This window comes from Hemiscyllium ocellatum, chromosome 37 (genome assembly GCF_020745735.1).
Source record: "Hemiscyllium ocellatum isolate sHemOce1 chromosome 37, sHemOce1.pat.X.cur, whole genome shotgun sequence".
Lineage (NCBI taxonomy): Eukaryota > Metazoa > Chordata > Chondrichthyes > Orectolobiformes > Hemiscylliidae > Hemiscyllium > Hemiscyllium ocellatum.
In genome coordinates, this window is record NC_083437.1 from 25,961,633 (window position 1) to 25,985,135 (window position 23,503).

General features: G+C 46.4%; 1 protein-coding gene across 4 annotated transcripts in view; it reads right to left on the minus strand.

The window, feature by feature from the left end:
* Positions 1-23,503, minus strand: part of LOC132833817 (pleckstrin homology domain-containing family G member 5-like) — a 114,626-nt gene that overhangs the window by 54,178 nt on the left and 36,945 nt on the right. For all 4 annotated transcript variants that reach the window (XM_060852428.1, XM_060852426.1, XM_060852425.1 and 1 more), the window contains 5 exons: positions 11,350-11,479; positions 9,989-10,091; positions 9,358-9,418; positions 8,593-8,684; positions 7,585-7,721 (listed from right to left, as the gene is read on the minus strand). In XM_060852428.1, the coding sequence (XP_060708411.1) occupies positions 7,585-7,721; positions 8,593-8,684; positions 9,358-9,418; positions 9,989-10,091; positions 11,350-11,392 (436 nt within the window). In that variant the 5' untranslated portion in view covers positions 11,393-11,479. The remainder of the gene's footprint in view (positions 1-7,584; positions 7,722-8,592; positions 8,685-9,357; positions 9,419-9,988; positions 10,092-11,349; positions 11,480-23,503) is intronic.

Below are 23,503 nucleotides of genomic sequence, written 5' to 3' on the forward strand. Positions count from 1 at the left end.
TCGCACTTTGGCACAGCTTCAACAACAATTGCGCTGTTGACACAGCCCCGACAACAATCGCACTCCTGCACAGCTTCGACAACAATCACACTGCAGCACAGCCTCGATAACAATCGCACTGTGGCGCTGCCTTGACAACAATCGCACTGCAGCACAGCCTCGACAACAATGGAGCTGCAGCACAGCCTCGACAACAATTGCACTCCCGCACAGCCTCCCCAACAATTGCAGTGCCACACAGCCTCGACAACAGTCACACTGTGGCACAGTCGCGAGAGCAATCGCGCTCTGGCACAGCCTCGACAACAATCGCACTGCAGCACAGCCTCGATGAAATTGCACTGTGGCACAGCCTCGACAACAATCACACTTCCGCAAAGCCTCGACAATAATCATTCTGTGGCACCGCCTCAACAACAATCGCCCTGTGGCACAGCCTTGACAACAATCGCACTCCCGCACAGCCTCCATGGCACAGCCTCGACAACAATCGCACTCCCGCACAGTCTCGACAACAATCGCACTCCTGCACAGCCTCCCCAACAATCACACTCCCGCACAGCCTCGACAGCAATTGCATGGTGGCACAGCCTCGACAACAATCGCACTCCCGCACAGCCTCCACAACAATCGCAGTGCCGCACAGCCTCGACAACAGTCACACTGTGGCACAGTCGCGACAGCAATCGCACTTTGGCACAGCTTCAACAACAATTGCGCTGTTGACATAGCCTTGACAACAATCGCACTGCAGCACAGCCTCGATAACAATCGCACTGTGGCGCTGCCTTGACAACAATAAAAGTGCAGCACTGCTTCGACTACAATCGCACTGTGGCACAGCCTTGACAACAATCACACTCTCGCACAGCCTCGACAACAATCATTCTGTGGCACTGCCTCAACAACAATCGCCCTGTGGCACAGCCTTGACAACAATCACACTCCCGCACAGCTTCCACAACAATCGCAGTGCCATACAGCCTCAACAACAATCGCACTATGGCACCGCCTCTACAACAATCACACTCCCACATAGCCTCGACAACAATCGCACTCCCGCACAGCCTCGACAACAATGGCACTGCAGCACAGCCTCGACAACAATTGCACTCCTGCACAGCCTCCCCATCAATTGCAGTGCCGCACAGCCTCGACAACAGTCACACTGTGGCACTGTCGCGAGAGCAATCGCACTTTGGCACAGCTTCAACAACAATTGCGATGTTGACACAGCCTTGACAACAATCGCACTCCCGCACAGCCTCCACAACAATCGCAGTGCCACACAGCCTCAATAACAATCGCACTATGGCACCGCCTCTACAACAATCACACTCCCGTATAGCCTCGACAACAATCGCACTCCGCACAGCCTCCCCAACAATCACACTCTCGCACAGCCTCGACAACAATTGCATGGTGGCACAGCCTTGACAGCAAACGCACTCCTGCACAGCCTCGACAACAATCGCCACACACAGTACAGCCTCGACAACAATCGTACTGCGGCACAGCCTCGACAACAATCGCTCTCCAGCACAGCCTCGACAACAATCGCACTCCCGCACAACCTCGACAACAATTGCACTCCAGCACAGCCACAACAAAAATCGCACTGCAGCACAGCCTCGACAACAATTGCACTGTAGCACAACCTCGACAACAATCACACTGTGGCACGGCCTCGACAACAATCGCAGTCCTGCACGGCCTCGATAACAATCGCACTGCGGCACAGCCTTGACAACAATTGCACTGCGGCACAGCCTCGACAACAATCGCACTGCGGCACAGGCTCGACAACAATCGCACTCCCGCACAGCCTCGACAACAATCGCATTGCGGCACAGCCTCGACAACAATCACACTCCCGCTCAGCCTCGACAACAATTGCCCTCCCGCACAGCCTCCCCAACAATCGCACTCCCGCACAGCCTTGACAACAATTGCATGATGGCACAGCCTTGACAGCAATCGCACTCCTGCACAGCCTCGACAACAATCGCCACACGCAGTACAGCCTCGACAACAATCGTACTGCGGCACAGCCTCGACAACAATCGCACTCCCGCACAACCTCGACAACAATTGCACTCCCGCACAGCCTCGACAACAATCACACTGCAGTACAGCCACGACAACAATTGCACTGCAGCACAACCTCGACAACAATCGCACTGTGGCACAGCCTCGACAACAATTGCACTCCCGCATAGCCTCAGCAACAATCGCATTGCGGCACAGCCTCGACAACAATCGCAATCCCGCACAGCCTCGACAACAATCATACTCCCGCACAGCCTCGACAACAAATGCATTGTGGCACAGCCTTGACATCAGTCGCACTCCTGCACAGCCTCCACAACAATTTCACTCAAACACAGCCTTGAGAACAATCGCACTGTAGCACAGCCACGACAAGAATCACACTCCCGCACAGCCTCCGCAACAATCACACTCCCGCACAGCTTCGACAACAATCGCACTTTGGCACAGCTTCAACAAAGTTTGTGAGAAGATTTGTAGCTCGGGTGCTCGTTGTTGTGGTTCTGTTCGCCGAGCTGGGAGTTTTTGTTGCAAACGTTTCGTCCCCTGTCTAGGTGACATCTTCAGTGCTTGGGAGCCTCCTGTGAAGCGCTTCTGTGCTGATTCCTCCGGCATTTATAGTGGTATGTCTCTGCTGCTTCCGGTTGTCAGTTGCTGTCTGCTGCAGTGGCCGGTATATAGGGTCTAGGTCGATGTGTCTGTTGATAGAATTTGTGGATGAGTACCATGCCTCTAGGAATTCCCTGGCTGTCCTCTGTTTGGCCTGCCCTATAATAGTGGTGTTGTCCCAATCGAATTCATGTCGTTTGTCCCGATGCTCCCGATGTATGGGAGTGTGGCCAGTCCTTTGGGTTGTGGCATGTCCTCATTTCGTTGTCTTTCCTTTCCCAACACACACAACGAAGTTGCATCAGGACACTATTCTAAAGGGCCACAACACACTACAGCACACCTGAACTACAAAAAGAGGAAGAAGAGCACCTATACAAGGTATTCACCAAGAACGGATACCCGCGCAATTTTATCAACAGATGCCTTAAGGAAAGACAACAAAATGAGGACATGCCACAACCCAAAGGACTGGCCACATTCTCATACATCGGGAGCATTTCTGATCTAACAGCCAGACTGCTGTGACCGCTAGGACTCATAACAACACACAAACCAACAGCCACCCTCAGACAACAACTCACCAGGACAAAGGACCCAATACCCAGCATGAGCAAAACTATCGTAGTGTACAAAATCCCATGCAAGGACTGCACAAAATACTACATAGGACAAACAGGAAGACAGCTAATGATCCGTATCCATGAACACCAACTAGCCATGAAACGACCCGACCAGCTATCCCTAGTAGCCATACACTCAGATGACAACCAACACGAATTCGAGTGGGACAACACCACTATTATAGGGCAGGCCAAACAGAGAACAGCCAGGGAATTCCTAGAGGCATGGCACTTATCCACAAATTCTATCAACAGACACATCGACCTAGACCCTATATACCAGCCATTGCAGCGGACAGCAACTGACAACTGGAAACGGCAGATTCAAACCACTATAAATGCCGGAGGAATCAGCACAGAAGCGCTTCACAGGAGGCTCCCAAGCACTGAAGATGTCACCTAGAAAGGGGACGAAACGTTTGCAACAAAAACTCCCAGCTCGGCGAACAGAACCACAACAACAGCTTCAACAACAATCGCACTGTTGGCACAGCCTCAACAACAATCGCACTGTTGGCACAGCCTTGACATTAATCGCACTGTGGCATAGCCTCGACAACAATCGCACTCCTGCACACAGTCTCGACAACAATCGCACTCCCGCACAGCCACAACAAAAATCGCGCTGCGGCACAACCTCAACAACAATCGCACAGTGGCTCAGCCTTGACAACAATTATACTGTGGCACAGCCTCTACAACAATCATACTGTGGCACCGACTTGATAACAAGCACACTCCCGCACAGCCTCAACAACAATCGCACAGTGGCTCAGCCTTGACAACAATTATACTGTGGCACAGCCTCTACAACAATCATACTGTGGCACTGACTCGATAACAAGCACACTCCCGCACAGCCTCGACAACAATCGCACTGTGGCACAGTCTTCACAACAATTGCACTGCAGCACAGCCTCCATACCAATCGCTGTGCCGCACAGCCGTGACAACAGTCACACTGTGGCACAGCCTCGAATACAATCGCACGGTGGAACAGCCTCGACAACAATCGCACTGTGGCAGCGCCTCGACAACAATCGCACTCCCGCACAGCCTCCACAACAATCGCAGTGCCGCACAGCCTTGACAACAATCGCACTGTTGGCACAGCCTCGACAACAATCGCACTCCCGCACAGCCTCGACAACAATTGCACTGTCTGCACAGCCTCAACAACAATCGTACTGCAGCACACCCTCCACAACAATTGCATGGTGGCACAGCCTCGACAACAATCACAATGCGGTACAGCCTCAACAGCAATCGCACTGTGACACAGCCTCGACAACAATCAAACTGCAGCACAACTTCGACAACAATCGCACTTCCGCACAGCCTCGAGAACAATCATACTGTGGCACAGCCTTGACAACAATCGCACTCCCGCACAGCCTCAACAACAATCGTACTGTGGCACCGCCTCAACAACAATCGCACTCCCGCACAGCCTCCACAACAATCGCAATGCCGCACAGCCTCGACAACAATCGTACAGCAGCACAGCCTTGACAACAATCATACTGTGGCACACCCTCTACAACAGTCACACTGTGGCACAGACTCGACAACAATTGCACTGCAGCACAGCCTCGACAACAATCGCACTGTGGCACAGCCTCTACAACAATCTCACTGAGCCACAGCCTCGACAACAATTGCATGCAGCACAACTTCAACAACAATCGCACTGTGGCACAGCTTCGATAACAATCGCACTGTGGCACAGACTTGACAACAATCGCACTGTGGCACAGACTCGACAACAATCGCACTGTGGCACAGCTTCGATAACAATCGCACTGTGGCACAGCCTTGACAACAATCGCACTGTGGCACAGCCACAACAAAAATTGCACAGCGGCACAGCCTCGACAACAATCGCACAGCAGCATAGCCTCAACAACAATTGCAGTGCCGCACAGCCGCGACAACAGTCACACTGTGGCGTAGCCTCTACAACAATCGCATTGCAGCACAGCCTCCACAACAATCATATGGTGGCACAGCCTCGACAACAACTGCACTCCCGCACTGCCTCGATAACACTCAAACTGCAGCACACTTTTGATAGCAATCGCACTGCGGCACAGCTTCAATAACAATCACACTGTGGCACAGCCTCTACAACAATCGAACTGCAGCACAGCCTCGACAACAATCGCACAGTCTCGACAGCAATCGCACTTTGGCACAGCTTCAACAACAATCGCATTGTTGCCACAGCCTTGACAACAATCGCACTGCAGCACAGCCTTGACAACAATTGCACTGCAGCACAGCCTCGACAACAATCATACTGTGACACAGCTTCGACAACGATCGCACTCCCGCACAGCCTCAACAACAATCGCACGGCAGCACAGCCTCGACAACAATTGCACTCCTGCACAGTCTCGACAACAATCGCACTGCAGCACAACCTCCGCCAGAATAGCGCTGCAGCACAGCCTCCACAACAATTGCATGGAAAATCGCAATGCGGTACAGCTTCAACAACAATCGCACTGTTGGCACAGCCTTGACAACAATCACACTCCCGCACAGCCTCGACAACAATCGCATTTAGCACAGCCTCGACAACAATCGCACTGCAGCACAGCCTCGATAACAATCGCACTGTGGCACAGCCTAGACAACAATCGTACTGTGGCACATCCTAGACAACAATCGCACAGCTGCACAGCCTCGACAACAATCGCACTGCGGCACAATCTTGACAACGATTGCACTGTGGCACAGCCACGACAACAATCACACTGTGGCACAGCCTTGACTACAATCATACTGTGGCACAGCCTCGACAACGATCACACTGTGGCACAGCCTCGACAATCACATTGTGGCACAGCCTCGACAACAATCGCACTGCGGCACAGCCTCGACAACAATCGCACTGTGGCACAGCCACAACAATCACACTGTGGCACAGCCTAGACAATCACATTGTGGCACAGCCTTGACAACAATCGCACTGTAGCACAGCCTCGACAACAATCGCACCGTGGCATAGCCTCGACAACAATCAAACTGCAGCACAGCCTCGATAACAATCGCACTGTGGCACAGCCTAGACAACAATCGTACTGTGGCACATCCTAGACAACAATCGCACAGCTGCACAGCCTCGACAACAATCAAACTGCAGCACAATCATAACAATCGCACTGCGGAACAGCCTCGTCAACAATTGAACTGTGGCACAGCCTCGACAACAATCGCATGCCCGCACAGTCTCAACAACAATCACACTGCAGCACAGCCTTGACAGCAATTGCATTGTGGCACAGCCTCGACAACAATCGCACAGGAGCACAGCCTTGACAACAGTTGCACTGCGGCACAGCCTCGACAACAATTGCACAGCGGCACAGCCTCGCCAACAATTGCACTACAGTACAGCCTCGACAACAATCGCCCTGTGGCACAGCCTCGACAACAATCGCACTGCGGCACTGCCTCGACAACAATCACATTGTGGCACAGCCTCGACAACAATCGCCCTGTGGCACAGCCTTGACAACAATCGCCCTGTGGCACAGCCTCGACAACAATCGCACTGCGGCACTGCCTCGACAACAATCACATTGTGGCACAGCCTCGACAACAATCGCCCTGTGGCACAGCCTTGACAACAATCGCCCTGTGGCACAGCCTCGACAACAAACGCACTGTGCCACAAACCTTAATAACAATCACACTCCCCCACAGCCTCAAGAATCATATTTGACACTATCTTTGGGAGGTCTGAGGAATTGCCCCTCAGTGTCACTTGTCACTCAATTGAACAAGATAAAATAAGTTATCACGTTGCTGCCTTTTGGGGTTTGGTGTTTGCCAATTGGCTGCTGTATTTCTTGTCTAGAATAGTGCCTGCATCTCAGAATGACTTTATTGGCTTAAAGCATATTGGAATATTTTGAGCTCTTGAACAGTATTCTGTAGGTACGATTTTATCCCCACCTATCTTCAGTGAGATAGGTCCCTCAGCCAGCATGGGTACAGGAGAGAGGCTGACTCAGCATGGGCCAGAGGCGGAGGCAGGGTTTTTGCTCAGGATGGTTTTGCCACATTGAGCAGTGCAGATATGAGCCGTAGCTGTGAGAACCTGTGTCAACTCTGCCCATCCCCTCAGAGGCTTGTTTCTGGAGCCAGTCTGAGTTGTGAGGACAAGAATGTTTCTGCTCTGATAGCGTGATGAATACAGAACCAGCTAAATCTGTACAACACTCAACAGTGGCATTCTGTTCTGGGCCACTGTCAATGTGACGATCCCACACGCAGTCCAAAGTTGACCTCTTACCTTTCACTTTCAGGTAATGTCCCCCAAAACGATATGCCTCGAAGTGCAGGGTTAGAGGTGTATACGAATGGTCCAAATAAACCTCCACCTGACTCAACTCAATGCCATGCCTCTCGAACACAGGCAACAGTGCTTCCCTGCTCGAGAAAAGCACATACTTCAGGAGGGAAATTCAAATCTGACAGTAACGGTTCATACATAGGTGTACCTTAGAGTCGATAAGTGTGTTGTATTCGATAAGTGCTGCCCAGATAGATCTGACCTATGTCAGTTTACGCTATGCCCTACAACGATATCAGATAATCGACAGAAAGGGAAACTCCAAAATATGAGCAAACCATCGGTAATACTGGGGCAAGGTTTCCAGAAACAATGTGACCCAGTAAATGTTCAGATTTTCCTTCAGATAAACAGCCTCCCGGGAACGCTGTGACAGAGCTCCTGATCAAACTGAGACAGGGGCTCTGGATATCCCGAGATTGAGACTGTCAATAACATGGAGCAAGGCCTTTGATAACACTGGGATAGGGTTGGGGCAGGAACTTGGAGGAGCTTGGGCTGGATCCCAAAACTGGTGGGCCAGGACAACTGATATCATTGGAACAGCACCCCTTATAACACTGAGGCACAGCACTCAGTCTGACCAGGTGGCCAAAACTCAGCTGGAATCTCAAACATCTTTGTTTTATCCAGTGCTGCTCACTCTCAGTTAGACCTGGGAATCTCACCTGTATCAGGGAAGGTGATGGGCAAAATTGATATGAATGTGGGCAAAACAGCACAAAGTAGATGCCAGTTCACTTTCTGTTTATTGCATCTTAGACAGAACAGCTGAATCCTGCAAAGTAAGAAGGTCCTGGGTTAAATCCTTGGCCTAACTTTGGAAATGTTATGAATATTTGGTGTGCTCAAGGGTAGCCTGCACTGCATCACTGTAAAAGAGAGACCCTACAGTCCCCTCAGGACAGCCCAGCACAGGGAGACAGACTGACGATCCCATGGACTTACCCCAGAGTTCTTTTCTTCATTGCAGGGACAATCTCTGTATCAATGTTGATATTCAAATCAAACTTCAAAGTGAAACACTCCTTACTGGGATCCTGCAGAACAAGGGAAAAGAGTCAGCTCCAGGGAGTAAGACAGGACAGGAACTGGGACACTGCCCAGCCTCACGGAGAGTAACTAGAAATGAGCACAGTTCCAGATACTGTCAATAATCCTGCCATTTTCCATAGGGCCAAACTCAACAGATAATCTTCAGCTTTGGACACTGGAGTCAAGTCTGGCACAGGCTTTAGAGCCTGTACTTCTACAGTATAACACAATTCTTCAGCATTCATTAAACATCAATTAAACACCAGTAATGGAAGTCTACAGCACAAAACTGTTATCAGTGCTAGGTTAAGCAACTCATTCAGTCCCATCCAATGCAGAGATAACTTTACTCTGTATCTAATCTCATGCTCTACCTGACTGGGGTATATTGTTGGTAAAGTATCAACGAACGTTTACCGTGTATTGAATCTGTGTGGTACATGCCTGGATATGTTTAATGGGACAGTACAAAGAGAAATGTAAATGCTGCTGCATTCACATGGCCCAATTCAAAGTTGAAATGAGGTCCTAAGTGATCTAAAGGTAGACTATGGAGAAGTGGGGCAAGTCCAGTGTGAGATTTGAAAAGGAGTTGGGAAAGATCTTGAAAGGACAGGGGTATTTATGAGAGAATTGTGCTCACGATATTGAACAGTTTAATCTGAAGGTAATTCTCACGTCTGTGTGTCGGCGACGAGGTTTCTTCTTGTTCAGCTTCAGCGCAGAGTTCTTCTTGTCACTGCGGAATTGGGAAAAGTCAATGAGAACGCGTTTTATCATACCAACAGCACATTGCTCTGCCCACACTGACACTCAATACCCTCATTCTCTCTTCACCCTTGCTCTCAGTGACATGGCCAATGTCACGTGTGAAGGACCTGGGATAGGGGCCGTCTTTGTCACACAGTGCAGGACTTGCTGCGCAATGGTGGGGAATGACACTGCTACCTCACAGCATTAGTGAGTAGAGGAGTGTACAGTTCTGACGTTCAGAGTTACTGGATCCTGGAGCCATGGGCAGGTTGATGACTCACAGTCACGGTCAGGATCAATGTGAACAGTAATGGATGAAAGCACAGACAGCATGGGCAAGGTCAGATCAGTTATAGGAACATGGTCAACACACACTCTCTGATCAGAGCCACTCACTGAAGCATTCAATATTTCAACAACGTTGTTTAAACTAAAATAAGTGCTTTCAGGGGGGATGCTTGATGAAGCCACAGGTTAAAATTTCTGCTCTTTTGACTGAAATGGAACCTGATGTGCTTTGGCAGTCTGCAATGGTCACAGACAGATGCCTTTTTACCTTTTCCCGTCCATTCCGCTTTCATCCTCGTCCTCCCTGTCAGATGACTGTCTGGTCCGGGGTGGGCATGAGCGGGTTGAGACATTTCTGGCCAGAACTGAACCTGTGGCAACAACAGGAGATTAAGGTGTTTCTAAATCTCTCCATGGCCTTGGCCCCCTCTAGTTCTGTTTTTCCTTCCAGCTGCACAGCCCACTGAGATTTCCACACTCCCCAATTTCTGGCCTCTTTCACATCGCCGGTTTTTATTGGCAGCCTCATCTTCAGCTGTCTAGGCCCGAGGCTTCTTTCCAATCCTTATACCTTTCTCATGACCTTTCTTCCACCTGTCCCAACACTGCCTCATGTGGTTGGGCGCCTACATTTTACTTTATTACACTCCCGTGAAGTGCCTTGGCATATGTTAAGTAAATGATATAAATGCAAATTGTTGCTATGCTAGCTGTAGTTACCCTTCAAGTTAAGAACATCCTTTGTAAAATTAATGGTCAGAATCATAGAATCTACAGCTTGGATGCAGGCCATTCAGCCCATTGAGTTCATACTGATCCTCTGAAGATCATCCCAACCCCTTGCCCTATCCTGAAACCGTACATTTCCCACGTCTATTCCATTTAATCTACACATTCCTGGTCACTATGGGCAGTTTAGCATGGCCAATCCACCTAAACTGCAAGTCTTTTCACTATGGGAGAAACTCTGAGGAAACCCATGCTGACACAGGGAGAATGTGCAAACACCACACAGTCACCCGAGGGTGGAATCGAACCCTGGCGTTGGTGCTGTTAGGCAGCAGTGCTAAATACTGAGCCACCGTGCTGCCCAGTTCCCATGTGGACTGTGCTCAAACTGAGCAGTTCTGCAATCTGAGGTAATGTCTGCGGCTCAGTCCAGCCACTCAGTCACCATGGAGCCAGGGCTGGGGAAGGGAGAATCCAGGGTAATAAGGAATTGGGGAGAATTAATGAAATGGAAGAGATTCAGGAAAAAAGGACCGTGAGAAATCGTTACAAGCGGGAGAAAGTAGCCTGACTGATTTAATACAGATATCCAACTGGAACCTCAAACTCACTTTGGAAACAGGCAGGAATTCACTTGGCAATGGATCAATGTGATATCGCAGAGAGATTGTATCACAGGGTCACACCCTGACTGGGTCACAGAGCAAGTTGATCATTCTGAAAGGAAAACCACAGAGGGACTTACTACTTCTTCCTGGGTCCACCCCTAATATAATCCTAACCCTTTAATATTGATGGTACTGTGATTGACATCAGGTATGTTGCCAGTGTAGTCAGGGAAATACAGCATATCAAACAGTGAAAAGCTGGAAGAAAGCAGTCAGGAAACAAAGGGCTGACCTTGAGGTGGAAGGTCAAAGCGGATGTGACGATCAAAGTGCATCGTGTCATGGAGTTTGCTGTCACAGGATGCACAGAGATTCAATGGAGTTTGATTGTTAATTTCCTGGCAATCACCATGGTGACACACCTGAAAGATAAAGGGACACTGTTGGGAACATCAAATATGGAGAAACATGTCAAATACACAACCAACATAGCAAACTCAGGACAACAACACACCAAACACAGCGCTGTTCAAAAGTCAATATATTTTGCTTGTTCAAAAAGATTCTCTACTCCAGGTGAACTAATGGTTTTATCTGTACTTTCACTGAAAATGGAGAATAAAATTGCAGTATGCCTGTCCACTGAAATAAGCTGCTGTAGCGTATCCTCTGCCCTCCTCAGTTCTTTATCAGAAAGGACAAAGGCAGGTGATCACAGTTTCAGCTGTTGGCTGTCGACCTGTCAGCTTAAACACATGGTCACACTAACAGGAGCACGCAGTGAGGCGATTGGATACATACACTGTCTGTTACAGGCAGGGAGGTGACAACCAAATTTTGGTGAGATTTTCAACCGACTAGAAGGAACCAATTCAATAACAAGTCAAGCATCAAAAACCTCAAACACGTTCAGTGTGAAACCTCCATTTCCCCAAACTGTTCCTCAGCCAGCCTGAGACTGACTGTTCAGGGTTTAATGCCTTCCTGACAAGGTTTTTACTGAGGGTCCAATTCTCAGACCTAGGGAGTGCAGTTCACGGATAACAGGTCCCTCCTCATCCTTATCCCAATGCGTCTCTCTTCAAAGATGCCGTGAGAATTAGAATCATGCTCCCTGGATAAAGAACTTAAGATCTTCCCTGGTTTTCATTTCCATGACAGGATATGCCATCTCAGAATGGTGTCAGGGCCAAACAGCAGATGAGAGATGGGACTGCAGAAAAGCTTCATGTAAAAACTGTGCCTGAGAATGTTTTGTAAATTCTGCCATTGATTTTTATTCATTGTGGTGAGCTCGGAACCAGCCTAAGTCTAGTGCAGTATAAGACCAGTCTATGCACCTCACCATAGCACACGAGAGCTGTCAATCTGTTTCCTAACAGCTAACGAAAGCTCCTTGTTCACAGGCACATTGCATCTGGGATAGTTTTGTGCAACGTGCCCTGGGGGCATGACATACTTAACTTAGTAACAAGTAAAATTTAGTTAAATGCTTACTGTGCATGAATACTTATCTAACAGCAATTATAATATGATTAAGTTCAATGTTTTGGTTCAGAGACAGTGAAATATGAAACAGATTCTAGATGAGAGCAATGAAACAGAGTTTGTTAGCAATAAACTGGGCAACTTCATTTATGGGTAAAATAAATGATTATTGAGCAGACTAACATGATATTGAACCAAGTTATACTCCTGAATATGCAAGAATTCTCCTGCTAAAAGAAAAAAAAGTCATGAAGACATGAAGAGATAAGAAATAAAGCTGCAAGAAAAAGTACAAACACAATCTGGTCCTTGTAAATGGAAAAGACACAGAGAAGGGAAAGGGTGACACAGCAGCAGGCAAGAGCTACAAAACCTGTGAAAGAAACTTTCAAGGGATTTCAAAATCAACTCAGAAGTTGACATGAAGTTGACAATCACACGAAGGAGAAAAAAGGAGAGGTTATTCTGAAGCATTATGGGACCATAGAAAATCTAGGAAGGCTGATGACGTCAATGAAATCAGGAAATGGCAAACAATGTGTAATTATTTTGCATTACTTTATATAACAGAGGAAGAGGTTAGCCTGCCAGACATCCGAAGGAATCTCTTGATGAATTATGGACACGGAATCAAAAATTAACAAGCAAAATTTTTTTTAAAAAGTTGTGGAAGCTAGTTACACTAAAGAATGACAAATCAAGGAGCAGAAGGTTTACTTCACAGAATTACAAAATAAAATGAGAACCTTGAATGTTACAGCATCTGTGGCGTTCGCTTAATTCAGCACCATTCTTCACAAACTTATGTATTCTATTCTGATTTCAGAAAATTGCTAAAGTCTACGTAAAGATAAGGTGACTGAACCCCTGCACATTTTCAGCTACTTAGAAAGTGCTGACGTGAATGTTAAGGTGGAGGTCATTCATGATAAATCTGTCGGAGGTTAGTACGATGACAGCACTTAGAAAGCATCTGGATGAGTACATGAATAGGAAGGGTTTAGAAGGATATGGGACAAATGCTGGCAAATGGAACTAGATTAATTTAGGATACCTGGTCAATATGGACCAGATGGATCAAAGGGTCTGTTTCTGTACTGTATGATTCCATGACTCAAACCATGAATGGAAGAATATCAATAGATGATCTTTGTATTCGCCATGAGAAGATGGGGAATGGTTGTATGATTGCACCATCACTGGTCCAGTAAATCCCAGGGGCCCAGGATAACACTCTGCAGACACAAGTACAAGTCTCACCACACCAACTGTTGGAATTCAAAAATTCAAATAAATTAAAACACATCTAGCATATTTAGCTCATCTCACTAACTGTGACGGTGAAAACTATAAGCAAATGTCACAAAAACCCAGCTGGTTCACTAATGCTTTTAAGGAAGAGGATCTGCCACATCTGACTGCAGACCCAGAGCAAATGGGCTGACATTTAACTGCCCTCTGAAATGGCGGAGAAAGTCATTCAGTTCAAGGGCAATTAGGTATAGGCAACAAACACTGGCCTTGCTGGTGACTCCCGCACTCAATGAAGAATAAAGAATAAAGAACAATAAAAAAAATGGCAAAGATTCTCACAAGACACTGTCGGATATAGAGTCATACAGCATGGGAACAGACCCTTCGGTCCAACTCATCCACGCCAACCAGGTTTCCCAAGCTAACCTAGTCCCATTTGCCTGCGTCTGGCCCATATCTCTCTAAACCTTTCCTATCCACGTTCCTGGGAAACGCATGAAATTATTGGGAAATTATCTTCCTGGCTGTAGAATTGCAGAACAGAAGATGGAGAGTCAGAATACAGAGAGGATTTTCTTTGGCAGGAGGTGTTTAATGGTGTCTTGTAAGGATTTGTATAGGGGCCTTCAAACTGCATTCATTAACATCTGACAGTGCAGAAGGGAAACAGCACTGTCAACAGTTTAGCTGGAAATATAAAATTATAAAGAGAATTTGATTGATTCAGCATGTGGCAAAATTGTGGCAAATGGATTGCAATGCAGGCGAAGATATGGTCATCCACTGTTGACCTAAAATGGATAGAGGTGGGGAAAATGGTGAAAAACTAGAGGCAAATAAACTTAGAGGATCCAAGTAAAGAGATCACATGGACAGACAGGCTCAGTGAAAGCAAGCCAGGAGACTGAGGCAGCGGTGGGAGCACATTGGAATCAATCCAGCAACAATGGAGTTTCCCAATAAAACCCGAGGGGCTCAGCCCAGATTGAACTCAGTTGGAGACAGTGGGAGAGGGAGAGGATCGAGCTCGGTCAGAGAGGGAGAGGATCAAGCTCATTCGGAGAGGGAAGAGAGGGAGAGGGAGAGTGAGAGGGTCGACCTCAGTTGGAGAGGGATGGGGAGAGGGAGAGGGAGCAGATTAAGCTCGTTGGAGAGGGAGTGGATTGAGCTCAGTCAGAGAGGGAGAGGGAGACGGAGAGGGAGTGGGTCAAGCTCAATTGGAGAGGGAGAGGGAGCGGATGGAAACTACATTGAAGCCAGAGACAGAATTCCTAAAGCGACGTCATTTTTGAAACTATGACGTAGGGTAAGAGGATGCAGCTGATTGGGTAAGGTCAGGTGAGTAGTTATACTATTATTATCACTTCTAGCTTGTAAGGTCTTTATTTTAGGTTGATAAATGTGTAAAGGTAATATTGCAGAGGTCCAGAGAAGAAAGGCCCTAATGTAAATGATATCATTGAGTTTTAATGGTTATCTATAATTTGAATTTAAAAGAGTAATCAGGGAAGGAGAGCTTGGGTGTGCTCCTTCTGCTCTGGGTGGGGAGGTAGACATGGGACCAGAATGTGTGCAGGACGTGTACCCAGCTACAACCCCTAATCCCAGGTTTCAGATCCAGAGTGATGCTGGGTACAGTGTGGTGTATCCACATCACTGGCAATATTGTGGTGATAATGATAGAGAGCTGGATGCTTCCTAGGCCAACACTCACCAGGCAGGGAGGGAATGGATGACTCCATGAGAGCAGGCGGCACACAGTACAGAGGTCCCCGGCGGCCATTCCTCTGCAGTAGGGATATACCACTTTGGATAATGTTGAGGCAAGTGCCCTCTCAGGGAAAGTGGTAACAGTCAAATGCATTCATACTGTTGACCCTGTGGCCAAGGAGAGATGGATTAAGTGTGCGAATGCTATGGGAATAGGGGATACAGCTGTAAGGGCAATCAATGAATGCCTCTGTGGCTGTAAACTAGACTCCAGGAAGGTGTGTTGTCTCCTGGGTGCTAGAGTCAATGATGCCTTGGAGCAGTTACAGGGCATTCTGGTGGGAACAGCCAGTGGTCGTGGTACACAATAGGACTGAAGGAATAGGTACAAAAAACGGAAGAAGTCTGAAAAGTAGACTATAGAGGTTCAAGAAGCAAGGTAAAAATTAGCATTTGAAAGGTAATGATCTTTGGATTGCTACCAGTGCTATGTGCTAGTCAGAGAAGAAATAGTCAGGTATATCAGATGAATATGTGGCTGGGCAGATAGAGTGATGGGAGGATTTCAGTCTCCTGGGACATTTGTACCAGTTCCAGAGGAAGATGGGACCAGTACAAGCTGGACAGGTGGAATGGGGACGGGATTACAACTGATGTCTAGGGGGAGTATTCGGGAGTGTGGTTGAAGGTTTAAATTAAAATGGCCGGGGATGGGAATCTGTGTTATGAGACTGAAGAGAGGGTAATAAGGGCAAAAACAAAAGACAGGATGGGAAAGAAGAAAATTGATTCTTGCCTGTCAATCAGGCCCAGTGCAGGACAAAATAAACAGGACTAAGAATGTTAAAAAGACAAACCTTCAGGCCTTGTGGAGCATTCACAGCAAAACGATGAATTAGATGTGAAGATTGATATAAATGGGTCTGACATAGTTTGGATTACGGAGACATAGTTGCAGGGTGTCCATGGATGGAAACTGAATATCCAGGAATGTTCAGTTTTACAGAAGGACAGACGAAAAGGAAAATGCGGTGGACTAGCATTGTTGGTTAGTAATGTGTCAATACGTTCCTATTATTATCACTTATAGCTTGTAAGGTCTTTATTTTAGTTTGATAAGTGTGTATGGGTAATATTGCAGAGGTCCAGAGAAGAAGGGCCCTAATGTAAATGGTATCATTGTGTTTTAATGGTTATCTATAATTTGAATTTAAAGGAATACGTCAGGGAAGAGGTAAGTCAGGTTAGTAAAATAAATGCATTAAAAAGGAAGAATATTAACTCTTGCAAAGTGGAATCTGTACGGGTAGAGCTTAGAGAAATCAAGGGATGAAAAATGATCGAGGGGTTATATACAGACTGCCAAAATGTAGTGGTATTGTTGGGGAAAGCAATAAACAGGAAATTAGAGCTGCAGGCATTAAAGGTATAGCTGTAATTATGCGTAAGTGTAACTTGCATATAGATTGAGCAAATCAAATCACAAACCCTATACTGAGGACCCAATGAGAGAACATGTCCAAATAAACTCTGATAGAACTGTGGATGCTATAAATCAGAAACAAAAACAGAAATTGAAAGAAAAGCTCACTAGGTTTGGCAACATCTGTGGAGAGAAGGCAGAGTTAAATTTTTGGTTAAGTGACCCTTCCTCAGAACTGACAGAACATGTCATCCTAGATTGGGATTGTGTAATCAGAAAGGAATGACTGGCAATCTAACTGAGAGAGATTCCTTCGGGAAGAGTGATCATTATATGATAGAGTTTTTCATTCAGATTGAGAGTGGTGTAGATTAGATTATTTACAATATGGAAACAGGCCGTTCAGCCTAACAAGTCCACACTGACCTGCCAAAGTGCAACCAACCCAGACCCATTCCCTTACATTTCACCCCTTCACCTAACACTATGGGCAATTTAGCATGGTCAATTCACCTGACCTGCACATTTTTGGACTGTGGGAGGAAACCGGAGCACCCAGAGGAAACCCACGCAGACACGGGGAAAATGTGCAAACTCCACACAGTCAGTCACCTGAGGTGGGAATTGAACCTGGGTCTCTGGGTGAGGCAACAGTGCTAATCACTGTGCCACTGTGCCGCCCACTGTGTAGTTGATTCTGAGACCAGGGTCCTGAATCTAAATAAAGGAAATTACAATGGTATGAGGCACAAATTCGCCTCGATAAATTAGGGAATGTTACTTAAACGGACACTGGTGGATAAGCAAGGGTAAACATTGAAAACATGCTCCACGATGGAGCAACTATCGTTCATTCCAGTCTGGCACAAATGTAAATGGCAGAAGTGGCCCAATCCTGGGTAATAAAGCAAATTAGAAATAGTAATATATCCAAGGAAAGGGTAGACAAATTGGACAAAAAAGCAGCAGGCCTGAGGATTTGAAGCAGTTTAGATTTCAGTAAAGGAGGGCAAAGGGATTGGTTAATAGAGGGAAAATGGAGTACAAGGCAATATGTGCAGGGAACATACAAACTTATTAGAAAAGCTCAACACCTTACTCCCTCCTGCTCTCTCCCCATATCCCTTGATGCCTCTAGTGCCTTGAAATCTATTTCTTTTCTAAATATATTCAGTGACTTTGCTTCCCAATCCTTACGTGGTGGAGCATTTCACAGATTCACCACTCAAAGTAAGAGATGTCTCTTCATTTAAGTCCTAAATGGCCTACCCCATGGCCTTAGACCATCAGCCCTTATGTTAAACAATCCAGCCAGGAGAAACATCAACCCCTGAGAAACACCAAGTCTCTACAGCCTGGCAAAATTATATACATATTAATTATATTCCCTCTCATTCTTATAAATTTCAATTAATGTGGGTTTAGACAATCCAGTCTCTCCTCATTCTACAATCCTGTTATTCCAGGAATCCGTCTGGTGACCTTCACTCCAGTCCACTCTATGAAAAATAAATCCTTTCTTGGTAAGGAGACCAACACGGTACAGAATACCCCAGGTGTGGTCTCACCCAAAGCACAGTATAGCTGCAGTGAGACATCCTTGCTCTTGTACTTAAATCCTCTTGCAATGAAGATCAACATGCTATTTGGCTTTCTAACTGTTTACTTGCATATTTGCTTTCAATGATTGTTGTACAAGACCACTCAAGTCCCTTTGTACATAGCGTCACAGAGCTGTGCAGTATGGAAACACACCCTTCGGTCCAACCTGTCCACGCTGATCAGATATCCTAAATTAATCTAGTCCCATTTGCCAGCACTTGGCCCATTTCCCTCTAAACCCTTCTTATTCATATACTCACTCAGATGCCTTTTAAATGTTGTAATTGTACCAGTTTCCTCTGGCAGCTCATTCCATACACGCACCACTCTCTGTGTGAAAACGTTGCCCCTCAGGTCTGTTTTAAATCTTTTCACTCTCACCTTAAACCTTTGTCCTCTGGTTTTGGACTCCCTACCCTGGGGAAAAGACCCTGGCTGTTCTCCCTAGGGAAGAGACATCAATATTTCCCAAGTGATCACTGTTTAAATAACACTCTGCTGTTCTGTTTTTCCTACTAACGTGGATAACTTTGCATTATCCATGTGACACTGCAGCTGCCACGTATTTGCCCATTCATTCAATCTATCTAAATCACCTTGAAGTCTCTTTATATCATCCTCACCATCCCGCCTAGTATTGTGTCACCAGCGAAAGTATGCACCAGCTGTCACTATGGTAAGTAAAAGTGTGTTCAACATTTCTAAAGAGACCAAAAGTTACTTAATTTTGTAAAAAGCCTTTTCCTGATCAGTGTCCTAACATCATTGCTGACCCTGTTGTAAAAACTATCTCAAGGGCTCATTAACATCTGCCAACTTCAGGAGAAATCTGTTTATTTGATTTACCATCCTGAGGAATCTCTGAAGTTCTGTGAGTGTTCCTAGGCAGTGGAAATTTTCTTAAAGTTTTCTTTTCTTGCAGATTAATTGCAATTCCAGTAATGCGTCCAAGATATTATATTTTAGGTTTTGCAAACTTGCACTTCTCTTTCAATGTGAGTCCTCACAGTCCACAAGTGTGGAAAGAAATGACCCAAATCATCTGAGGAAATAAACCTGCTCAAAGAGAGCTTGCCAACTTCTTTCCATTGACTGCTGCCCTTCCTCCAACACTGAGCCAGCTCAAATGGCAGATAATTCCAGGAATGAAGCCCAATGAGGTATCACTGGTGCCTGGTCATTCCATGTCATCATCACTTTAGCTGGATGTCCTAATGATGGGATTGGATTCTCCAAGAATCTATTGGAAACATCTGCCTGGTGGGACCAAGAGGTCGGTCAAACAAACATGAGAAGCCTTCATCTCCATTGGCTAGAATTAGGGCAGGGACCCGGGCTGGAAATATGGGCACCATGGGACACACTGTTCTCACAGTTTGGACAACTGATGTCATTGGGCACAGCAGTGAATGTTTGACTTTTAACACGCACTGGCTGTTGTGATGGTCTCAGTAAGCAGAGACAGAATGGACTCCAACCTAGCTTTGGACACACTTCTCATTGGAAAACATGGGCCTGGCACTGAGTGGCATGGGTTGGCAGTCAGGGTGGTAAGCGGATGTTAGAAATCCTCCAACTTTATGATTAACCAGGACATTGAGTAATCCCTCCATTGATGGGCTGTAACACAGAGCCTAAACCGGCAGCTGGAGGAAAAGAATGGAGCCATTTCAAAGTTCAGTTCAGAGAGGGATTAGCCAGCTGTGTAAATATTGTGCTCTGGGCAGAGTTCTCTCTCATAGTTACTCAGTACACCAAGCATATTATCAACTGGCTCTATAAACAGGCCCAACATCAGTTGACAGGTCTAACTGCATCTACTCAGCAGTGCAAGCACTCTGCCCCTTTAACCCTTCCAATGCTAAACTCATGCTAGGCTCCAAGTTCTAGTTCACATTATTATTATTCCAGTTTTCTTCCCTTTTCCTTAAGTTAGGGTTCACTCCTCCTCTGATACTAGAACCTGTCCTATAAACTTGTACTCAAACAGCTGGTCCTTGTGTGTGAGTCATAACACAACGCAATGAAAGAAGCTTCAGCTTCTAGTCTGATTCTCTGCATATTTGATCACACAAACCTAAGATGATAAAATCCTGAGTAATACTGAGGGAGTGTTGAACTGTTATAGCTGAGACATTACCGAACTCTGCAAGACGAAGTACTGAGGGAACAGTGAACTGTCAGAGAGGGTCTGTACTGAGAGGGTATTGAACTATCAGAGAAGCAAAATAAAGGGAGCACTGGGTTCTGACAGCGGAGTACTGAGGAAACATTGAGATGAAAGGGAAATCCTGAGAGAGCCCTGATTCTAGCTTCTGATCACTGGCCAGTGACCTCCCCCTCAACCATCTATTCCGAGTATTCAGTCAATGTTCCTGCTTCTTATCAATGTCCAGCAATACTTGTGTTATAAAGAGAAGTCAGCAAGGGTCTCTGTTCCTGATCACTATCAAATGACCCTCCCCAGGTTAAAGAGAGGGGAGATCGCCTAATATTTTCTCTTCCTATTCATTGTCCAGAACATCGGAACGCATGTGAGAGAAAATGTTGGATGTGGTCAGGAACAATGAAAAAGACTTTTGTCTGCCGATCTGTGAATAATTAAAAAATCAATTGTGATTTTGCAGAACAATCACTCAGCGATTCAACATCATGCCAGGCCCTTCAGTCCTCTAATCAATATCAACGCTGAAGCAATAAATGGATACATCACAGGACAGCAGTAACCTTAAGGCTCCTCAGTCTGTCGGTGTGTGGCTTCATGTGAAATTTACCAGCCCTTTCATATTCCACATCATGTTGGGGTTTTGGGATTGAGTATACGTGCTGTTAAACCTGCTCCATTTATCCATTTTGTAAAGGTAGAGAGATTTAGACAGAGAGAGTGTGAAGGAGTCAGACAAAGAGAAATTAATTCAGAAATAGTGAGATGCACAGAAATGTGCATAGAAACAGATAAAAAGAGCAAAGACAGAAATAAACAGGAAGAAAGGGTAAAAGAAAAGCTGAGAAGGAAAAGCTGACAGATTAGCAGCAGGATAAACCATGTTACTCAGTTGACTCTGTGCCATCATCCCTGGGGCAGGCCAGTCTCACAAACAGAATGTACTGGAGCTGCTCGGTGACAAATCATTCCATGACCTTGACTGCAGCCTGGCCTGAAATTACAGGGCACTGAGCAGCTCATAGGCCTGATCCAAACCCTCAAACCATTCACACTCCCTAGTTTATTACAACAGGAGGGGGATCTGTACCCCAGGGAGAGGCAGCACCTTCAGGAGGGGAGGGGGAGCTGTACCCCAGGGAGAGACAGCACCTTCAGGAGGGGAGGGAGAGCTGTACCCCCGGGGAGAGTCAGCACCTTCAGGAGGGGAGGGGGAACTGTACCCCAGGGAGAGTCATCACCATCAGGTGGGGAGGGGGAGCTGTATTCCAGGAAGAGTCAGCACCTTCAGGACAGGAGGGGGAGCTGTACCCCAGGGAGAGTCATCACCATCAGGTGGGGAGGAGGAGCTGTATCCCAGGGAGAGTCAGCACCTTCAGGACAGGAGGAAGAGTAAAAAGGAAGGGGAAAGATGTTCGAAACACTTTCGTCTGAATGATGCAGATAATTAAATGCCAGCTGATTGACACGGACCGGTTCAGACCAAAAACACACAGAACTCAAGACCAGGGTCAGCGGTGTTCCAGACTCTGGTATAAACAGGCCACAACTAGGTCAGGGCTTTATCTCCAAGTTCTAAGAGGGCCCTGCGGTGTCTTTATCAGATTCATACTTCAACACAGGAGTTGAGGCCTTTATCTGTCAGTGTCAAGAAGGCATTGGCTGACAATAATTACTCTCTGAAGTAGTGAGGAACTCCCAATCATTGCAGCTAAAATTCTGGTCCAACCTGTAACATAGTCTGATTGAATTGACCACGGGGCATTGTAACACAGCCAGTGTTGTTTTTTTATCCTCTCTTTGCCCCTATCTCCTCTCACTGTCACTGCAGTTAATGCTGCTGCACAATAACCTGACACTGCCTGGCCTTCCCATCAATATATCATTAGCACAACAGGAGCTGAGGCACGTTCAGGCCCACACGCTACCTAGTGAGGTTTCATCATTGGACTGGCCTAGTCCGTGGGACATCTCTCACTCATCTCCCACACATCTCTGAACCTCAGGCACAGACGATTTAACAAACCTCTCAATTTGGGAAGTGTCAGAGCCGGACTCTCCCAGTTTTCATTCTGATGGAACTGACAAAATGAACTGCAACAACAGCCCCCAAACATTATTGTGACATTTCAGTATCAGGCAAGTTGTACACTCAGAAAGCAAGAAACACGTACATTTTTAGAGTCCCTCTCTACAATATTTGGATGCACCAAAAACATTTACAGAACAGTAGAATCAGAATGTCAAATGTGCAAGTGAGCCTTTCACAAATTTGTGTTCACAGAGCTCCAGGATAGCTGAAGAAGTCTCTATGTAACTTGACTCGCCCACAAACAAAAAAAAAAGAAAATCCAGTAACACATTAAATATGTGAAAAATGTCTTTATTTTTCAATTTGTTCATTTCTTATAATGGCCTGACCTTGTCATGTAAAAGGCATCAAAAAACATTGGGAGCTGGCTCTGGAAAGACTCTATAAAACTCCTCTGCTCAGCATGCAGTCTTTGGACAAGTCCACCACTTTGCCAATGCAAGCAAAGATGTTGTACAAGTTTCTCTGTTGCAGTGAAAAATTCCAAAACATTCCTACAGTCTTTGCGGCTTCAGATCGGGAACAATTGGGTTCCCATTGGACTCTGCAGGATCTTTGGGATGACAATCTCCTTTTTGGCCACTGATACATTTTGCCCACATTCTTGATCCACACCTCAGAAAGGCTGAGGTCATTCAGGTGATCTTGTTAGTGTCATTCTCTGTGAATAGTCTTGTCATTTGCAAAGCATTACGTCTTCTGGACTTTCCTAT